This window comes from Saimiri boliviensis, chromosome 7 (genome assembly GCF_048565385.1).
Source record: "Saimiri boliviensis isolate mSaiBol1 chromosome 7, mSaiBol1.pri, whole genome shotgun sequence".
In the NCBI taxonomy this organism is placed as follows: Eukaryota; Metazoa; Chordata; class Mammalia; order Primates; family Cebidae; genus Saimiri; species Saimiri boliviensis.
In genome coordinates, this window is record NC_133455.1 from 99,841,394 (window position 1) to 99,849,803 (window position 8,410).

Sequence of the window (8,410 nt, forward strand, 5' to 3'; positions counted from 1 at the left end):
TTCATTTAATATTTTACAGACTTTTACTTTCAACCTATTTTTATCTGAATCTGAAGTTTCTTATGTAAATGGCATATAGTTGAATTGTGTTCATTTAATCTAGTTTGACAATCTGAGCCTTTTGGTTGCTTAATCCATTTCCTTTTAATAGAACTATTAACATGGCTGGTTTTATGTCTGCCATTTTACAGTTTTCTGTGTGTCTCATGCCATTTTTATTTCTGTTTTCTATTTTTTTAGAAACAGTTTCTGATGCTGTTGCTTGGACTGGAGTATAAAGGCGTAATCATGGCTCATTGCAACCTTGACCTTTTGGTCTCAAGCAATCCTTCTGCTTCAGTCTTCTTAGTAGCTGAGACTACAGGCACATGCCACTGTGTCTGGCTAGCTTTTAAAAGCATTTTGTCGAGACAGGGCCTTGATCTGTTGCCCAGGCTGGTCTCAAACTCCTGACATCAAGTGACTCTTATGCCCAACTTATCAAAGTGCTTGGATTACAAGTATGAGCCACCATGCCTGGTCAATGTCTTCTGTTTTCTATTTACTTAATTATTTTTGGCATTAATATAGTATCTCCTAGTTTAACATTTGAATTTCTTTAAAGATTTTTTTAGTACAATGTTCAGGTTTCTTTTTAGTGTTTATTACAGGGCTTATAATGTACAATTAACTTATAAGAATCCATTTGAGGGTGGCTCGGAGGAACCTCTCGCTTCCCTGTCACCAGGTCCCCGAGGAGGAAGGGGAGGGACGAGCGCGGCTTCTCCTGTGCCTCCTGCGCGGCCTGCAGCTTCTCGGGAACTCGAGGGTCTCGGCCGGGCCTGGCTCTGCCCGCAGCCTGGTGGGAGCTGGACTGGAGCGGCTTGGGACCACAAGCCCGAGGAAGAGCCTGCGGGAAGGGGAGGAGGGAGCGCCTCGGACCGTCGGAAGGGCCCTGCGTTGGGACCAGGATATATTTCTGAACACAATTCAACTATATACCATTTACATAAGAAACTTCAGATTCAGATAAAAATAGGTTGAAAGTAAAAGTCTATAAAATATCAAATGAACAGCCAATATGAGAGACCTGGGCTAGCCTCAACAAATTAAAAAAAATTAAAATCATGCAAATTATGTCTTCCTACTACTGGCGGAAAGCGAGACCCCGGCGCCGAGTGAGGAAGACGCTATGAAAATTTGATTCTACCAGATGTAAAGGAAAAAACATTTAAGGCCAAGCTGATCAGTCCTGGACATTTAAAGGACTTTTTCCCCCTTTACTTTTCAAATTTAAGCAAAGAGGCTTTTGAAAAACCATGGCAGATGTGGACCCAGGTACTTTGCTGGAATGGCTGCAGATGGGACAGGGAGATAAAAGGGACATGCAACTAAAAGCCCTTGAACAGCTATGCATGCTGCTTTTGATGCCTGGCAACGTGCATCGTTGCTTTGAAACATGTCCTCCTCCAACTTTCTTACCAGCTCTCTGTAAAATTTTTCTTGATGGAAGTGCTCCAGACAATGTATTAGAAGTGACAGCCTGTGCCCTAACATACTACCTGGATGTATCTGTGGAATGTACTCGAAGGATTGTTGGGGTAGATGGAGCTATAAAAGCACTTTGTAATCGGTTAGTTGTAGTTGAACTTAACAACAGGACTAGCAGAGACTTAGCTGAACAATGTGTAAGGGTAACAGAACGGATATGTACTCGTGAGTCGGGAGCAGTCTTTGAGGCTGGGCTTTTGAATTGTGTGCTTCCCTTCATTCGTGACAGTGGACATCTAGTTCATAAAGACACCTTGCACTCTGTCATGGCTGTGGTATCAAGACTCTGTGGCAAAATGGAGCCTCAAGATTCTTCTTTAGAAATTTGTGTAGAATCTCTGTCTAGTTTATTAAAACATGAAGATCATCAGGTTTCAGATGCAGCTCTGCGATGCTTTGCATCACTGGCTGACTGATTTACCTGTCGTGGTGCTGACCCAGCTCCGTTAACCAAGCATGGATTAACCGAGGAGCTGCTCTCTCCAATGGCTGCTGCCGGAGGTACTGTATCAGGACCATCATCAGCATGCAGACTGAGTCGCAGCACCACAGAAGCTCCTACCACAACTGCAGATTCCAAATTGAGTAATCAGATGTCAACAATTGTAAGTCTGCTCTCAACACTTTGCAGAGGCTCTCCGGTAGTAACACATGATCTCCTGAGGTCAGAGTGTCCAGATTCAATCAAAAGTGCATTGCAGGGTGATGAAAGATATGTGCTTGATACTAAGCGTTTGGTTGACCTTCTCTTGGTGCTGCTATTTGAAGGACAAAAAGCTTTGCCAAAGTCCAGTGCTGGATCTACAGGCAGAATCCCAGGACTCCGGAGATTAGGTAGTTCTGGAGAGCGCTCACATCAGCAGCTTATAGATTGTATTCGAAGTAAAGATACTGATGCACTTATTGATGCAATTGACACAGGAGGTCAGAAAATGTTTTTTTGAATATAAAAAGAAAGTTGTGAGATAAGCATATGTTAAGTTTCTAGTTTTTGGATAGTGCTCTTAGAAATTGTGCCAGATAACAAAGTAGCACCCCTTCAATATTCTCCACTCTGCCTATGTTTAATTATATAATTATCAGCTTGGTTCATGGTGAAACCTGAATAAATGCTTGTTGACTGGGTAAAACTTAAAAAAAAAAAAAAGAATCCATTTGAGATGTATGCTACCTTAATTTCAGTTGGATCTAGAAATATCACTCTTAGACAATTCTAATTCTTTTGCCTTTTTTGATACTATATATGCATATTATGTCTTTCTATGTTACCGACCAAACAGTAAATTATTATGTTATTACTTCCTATAATTTTGTCTTTTAAAAAAGAGAACAAGTATAGATTTACAGACTTCCCTATATTAACCTTCTTATTTACTATTCTGGGTTTTCCTTTTTTCTTCTTCAAGTTATTATCTTCATTTCTTTTTTACTCAGGTATCTGATACAATTTACTTACTCCAATGTAAGTTTTTCTCTCATTTTCCTCCATTGTGCAGCTATCGTCAAACACATTACATTTCTATTTGTTAAACACTCAACACTACAATTGTTTGCATGTTGTTTTACACAACTGACTTCTAATAAGAGAGAAAAGAAATATGCAATTATACTATCTTGCATGCTTACCTACATATTTACCAACACTCTTTGTTTGTTCCTGTTGATTCAAGTTACTGTTGTGTCACTTTCTTTCACACTTAAGAATATTTTTTAGTATTTCTTATGAAGCAGGTCCACTATCAATGGCTTTTCTCAGTTTACTTTTTTGAGGGAAGAGGTGTTCATTTCACTGTCATGTTTGAAAGATAATATAAATAGTGAAACCAGACATAAGACTTAGTTGACAGAGTTTTTTCATTCTTAAAATTTAATTTTCATTTTTACTCAGCACACTGAATAAATATGTCATTCCCATGTTAACTGTTATTAGCTAATAAGAACAACAATCAAGCAAAAAGTAAAGATGGGTCAGGACATTTCAACTTACAGTACTAATTTCTTATTAGGAACTGGATTGTATTTATAGGGACTAAAAGGGATAACTATATTTCCCCTCCAATAAGAATGCTTCTGTTTTGATATATTGGTGTATTTTGTATGTGTGTACTTCTTTTTTTAACTAAAGTAAAGCTTTCATACAGCTCAGTGTATAAAATGCACCAATTTGAACTGTGCAGTTTAATACATTTGTTGTATGTATTAATCCATGTAATCACCATCCTGATACATTTGTGGAATAGATCCAGCACCATAGAAAACTCTTTTATGTGCTTCTTCCTGGTTAATACTTTTACCCCAATGTATTTGTTATAAAATATATTCAGTTAAAATTAACCTGCTTAAAGATCAATGACAAGATGGTAAGAAAATAGTAGGCTCAAAAAAGACCCACATCCTCCACAAAAGCAGGTGTGAATGCTCATAGTTGTTTCTCCACGTACCGCAGAAGGCTGCAATCATGCAGCCTTGGGTTGGGACACTTTTGAGTCAAAGAGCATTAGGCAAGAATGGGCAGAGTGCAATTTTTGGAATTCACTTGGGGTGGCTGGCAAAATAGTAAAGAAATATTAGGGAAAGTTATAGATTAGTCTCAATCATTTTGGAAGGCTGAAAGGTTTAATTGGGGCGGGTTGAAGGCAGTCAGTCCATTAAGTTAGGGAGAAGGTAGGGACAATAAGAGACTTTCCTGGTTTAAGTCTATTTACCCCACATCCCTTTGCCTCTACTCTGCTTACTCATGTAAACTTTGTGCTGGATGGTCCTCTCAGGGGGATATCAAAGAGGAATTACTTGTTTATAGTGTTAACTCTGGGCCCTGAACCTAAAGCTTTTATCATTTGTAAAACCGCTCTTTAACCATGTTAATTATCCACAAGTATGTTGTCTTATAATCTCTGTTTTAAAAACTTTTACTGAATAAAAGTGTGGATGTACAGGGAGTCTTGGTCAATTGGCTGCTTGTCACCCTTGGAAAGCAGCTGATGACCATCACAAGCCCACTTGAGTCACTGTAATGGTGTGAGAGTCTATTCATTCATCCATCTTTGAGTTAGGGTCTGCAGGCCAGAGCTCCACAGGTGGTGGCTGATGTCTCATGCAATATTAAAAATATAGTTAGCTAAGTCTTAGTATATATCCATATGTATAATATAAGTAAGGAGACAAGTCATGCAGGAATGACCTCATATTCTTGGTGTTAAAACAAGAATATGTTTCCAATGGTTTTGGAAAACAGTGAAGATACTATCTAAATGGTTTTCACTGAGATGTATGGTACAGGATACTATAATAACTACATGAAAGCAGTGTTACCTCAGGTTACATGTCATTAGTTGGGAGAGAGATTGTTTTCTATACTCCAGAATCTTTTGCATTTGATTCCCTCTTATTCCACTTTTTATAAATGGTTATGTAAATATATTAAATGTATAGATAAAATACAACTTGGATAGCTAATACACTGAGTAATAGAATCATAAACTCCAAACATTCTGAATTTCAGAGAAAATTGAGAATTTAACAAGATGAATTTTTTAAATGTGTATTGAAATCTAAAATGAAAAAGTTAACAGGATGGGGATAATTTCTTTTATTCATAGAGGTATGCAAGAGCACTAGGGGAAGTTCAGTGACCAACAAGCTCAATAGAAGACAAGATTATGTGAAGTGATAAATCTTAGGTAAAATCAAAACAAGTATATCTAAAAAGAAAGAGTGGATTTTTTTTTCCCTCCACTCCTGGCCCAGTTCTTTGAAATAATCTTTATGTGATTGTTTCAAATGATCTTAACTTTCTGTTTGTTTTCCTCTGCAATCGTGCACATACATAAATTCCTATTTTTAAGAGTCCAGAGGAGAACACACAGGAAGTTGAATTAGTTGAAACCATAACTTAAGTATTCTTTCCAGGAACTAAAGCTACTTAGCCAGAATCAGAAAAAGGGATGCTGGGAATAAGTTTGTTAACTTAAATTGTTCCAACAGCTGTCATATCAAGAAGATGTTACACTTGATTTACTGGCTCCAGAAGGGAGACCTGATACAAGTTCTTGAAAGAACCATCCATATACACCAGTTAATCTTGATTATGTTGTGAGATTTTGTGTAGTGTTGAAAGAGAAATTATTATTGCTGTTGAAAAAGCTATGGTTAATTGAATTTAAGCTTAGGTTAAGAAAACTGATTTAAAAAAATAGGTTCTAATTTCCAAAGTTGTTATTCTATTGATAAATCTGTTTTTTAGAGAAAACAATTCTGTTTTATTGGATATAAAACTACTGTTTTGAAAAATATTGATTGTAGCTATGGATCAATGTAAGTTTCTAACAAAATCACTCCATGAATAAATCAAATATTTATTTATTTACTTGAAGTATATGGAAGGAGAATGACTTAAAGATCAATTAGCAAGGTTGATAAATCAGCAAGAAACAAGCTTTTTAAGCCTACATTTCATCACTGCATTACTGAAACTCACAGCTGTGAATGACATCATTTTCAATAGTGAGTGTCAAGATAGATTTTCTACAAGCATGAGGGTTTTTCTCTAGGAACAATTCTGTTTGTAGGTCATCCTGGATATATTCAAGGGACCATTATTCTTGGAGTTATACAATATAACTTTATGTTCTCATAATCAAATGTGAATGCAATTCTTATACTTTATCTGAGTCCTCTCAAATTAACAACTTTGTCCAAGTATATTCTCAAAATTAGAGTTTCTGAGCCTGAACAGAAGTTAGGCTCCCAGAAATGGCAGGGAGCTGTGTTAATAAGCAGTTAGAATAACCAGGGCTTATCTTTGGTGTGTCCTTTGATAAATTTAAACAAATTATATTCTTCTCCAAAATAGGTTTGATTCACAAACTTAATGACTATATGCTTAAATTTTCACCCATAGTTTAATGAAATGTTTGTTTTTAAAAGACCTTTAAAGTCTGAAATAGAATCCCAAAACAGTCTGACATGTAATAAGTCCTCAGAAAATAATTCATAAATATTGAATGATGAGTAGGATATTAAAATGTGGTCATTCCTGTGGTTTACTTTTATCTGAGGGCACAAATATCAAGAACAATTCTATAGGTGCTAGACCTCATATATAGGACATGCTAACAAACTTGCAAAAGTGTTTTTTCAGATTTTAGTCTATCATCTGCTTTCAGAGCAAATTAAGAGTTTATGAGTGTTCAGAAATTAGGAAGTGAGAATTTTTTTAATGAAGGGACTTGCCAGTGTAGTTCACATTTCCCGTCACCTTTCTGTGTCAATAAGCAGAAGAACTTCTCTTTTATCTTAAGCCAAGTTCTGATTCTAAGGTATACTGGCAAGTGTTCTCTGGGAGTTGGAAGTTGCAGAGTTGAACACTTTCAGTGTGTGAGGTTGTTAGAACTACACATAACCACAGAGTAAAATTGGACGTGTAAAGTAAAGCCACACTTCCAGCAATGGTGAGGCTGAAGGGAGTGTTTCCTATGGGCTGAATGTGGATCTCACACAGAGCAGCCAGTCAGGAACCATCCCAAAATAAAATTCACCTGAGGGTGTCCTACCACAGGCAAGTCAACCTCAATGAAAACAAGCTGCAAGTGTAGAGTAGGAAGAAAAAAAGCTGGTATATGGGGAGTTGTGTAGGGTGAGGCACAGTGATATGTAAGCAGGATTGATAAAGGGGGCATTACACATCAGACAACTGCAGAATACCCCGGGAGCAGAATTTCCGAAAAACCCATAGAAGCAGTCCAAAAAAAAAAAGAAAGGCAACATTTGGAGTGTCAGCATACAGATTAAAACTGTCCAGTCTGGTAACACCTTTCTTCCATGTTGATTTCCATTCCCTGTGTTTCATCTTCACTCATTCTGGGGATCAGGGTTGGGGAATGGAAAGAGATACTAGAGAGGGAGTCACGCAGAGCCCATTACACTCACTTGCCCCCTTAATGGTTCCAAACTTTAAGCAGATCCAATCCAAGCTGGGAGAAAAGAAAAGGGGTTAAATCAGATAAAAGCTGGACTTCAGATTTTAGATGGAATTGGCACTTTTATTATCCTTGTTATCAAAAGACCATAAGATCCACACAGGAAAGAAAGCAGAAGACTTTATTTTCAGAGGGGAAAAAAACACCTAGAATTAGAGAAATGCAGCTTTCAAGGAAATCCAAAAGTGCATGCTCCAAAGAAAGTAGAGGGGGCTGGCATACATGTCTTACAGAGTCAGTTTTATATACATACTGGGCAGGGTTGGGGAAATTCTATCAATATTTATGAACATTCATGAGGGAAGCCAAGCCCTTGTGCATTGGGTAAACAGATGTAGCATACACCCCATGGTCACTTTGAGATGGCGTTTTAACATTAAATCGGGTGGAATTTGGCTCTTTACCTCCAAAGGTGAACTATAAGGGTACAAAAATAGTTTGTGCATAGTCTCCACAAGCTGTCTGTAACTGGTGTAAGGTCTGTGGCCATTTAGCATCAAAGAATGTTTTTAAGATTCTCTATTTGTCCAATGTGAGCTATGGCAGGACAGTCTGACTTACGACAGAAGAGCGTGGCTGGGGAAGAAGGTTGTCCACTGGCATCAGGCCATCTGTCAAGACGTTTTGGAAATTTCCCAGCTGTAGTTGTTTCGGCAATGCGTTTCAGGATTTCCTTATTGCCTATGATGTGGGAAGAAATCAATAACATTTTCTAATAAGCAGGAGCAGTTTTGAGACAGAATATTGTTGCTGGTTTCTCCTTTAATGCAGTTTGACCCTTCTTGTTGAGTCAATTAGTTGCCTATTCATTTAATTTTGTAGTGTTGTTTAAGCATTTGAAATGCTGTGCACTTGGAGGCTCTGAGAGCATTCACCACCAAGGGGTAACATTTCCATGGGGG

General features: G+C 37.6%; 1 protein-coding gene across 1 annotated transcript; it reads left to right on the forward strand.

Moving 5' to 3' along the window:
• The first annotated feature begins 1,298 nt into the window (after nucleotides 1–1,298).
• Nucleotides 1,299–2,474, forward strand: LOC101037365 (E3 ubiquitin-protein ligase HECTD1-like). The gene is given in 1 exon segment (XM_039472262.1): nucleotides 1,299–2,474. A coding segment is annotated over 1 exon segment (1,176 nt).
• The last annotated feature ends 5,936 nt before the right edge of the window (nucleotides 2,475–8,410 follow it).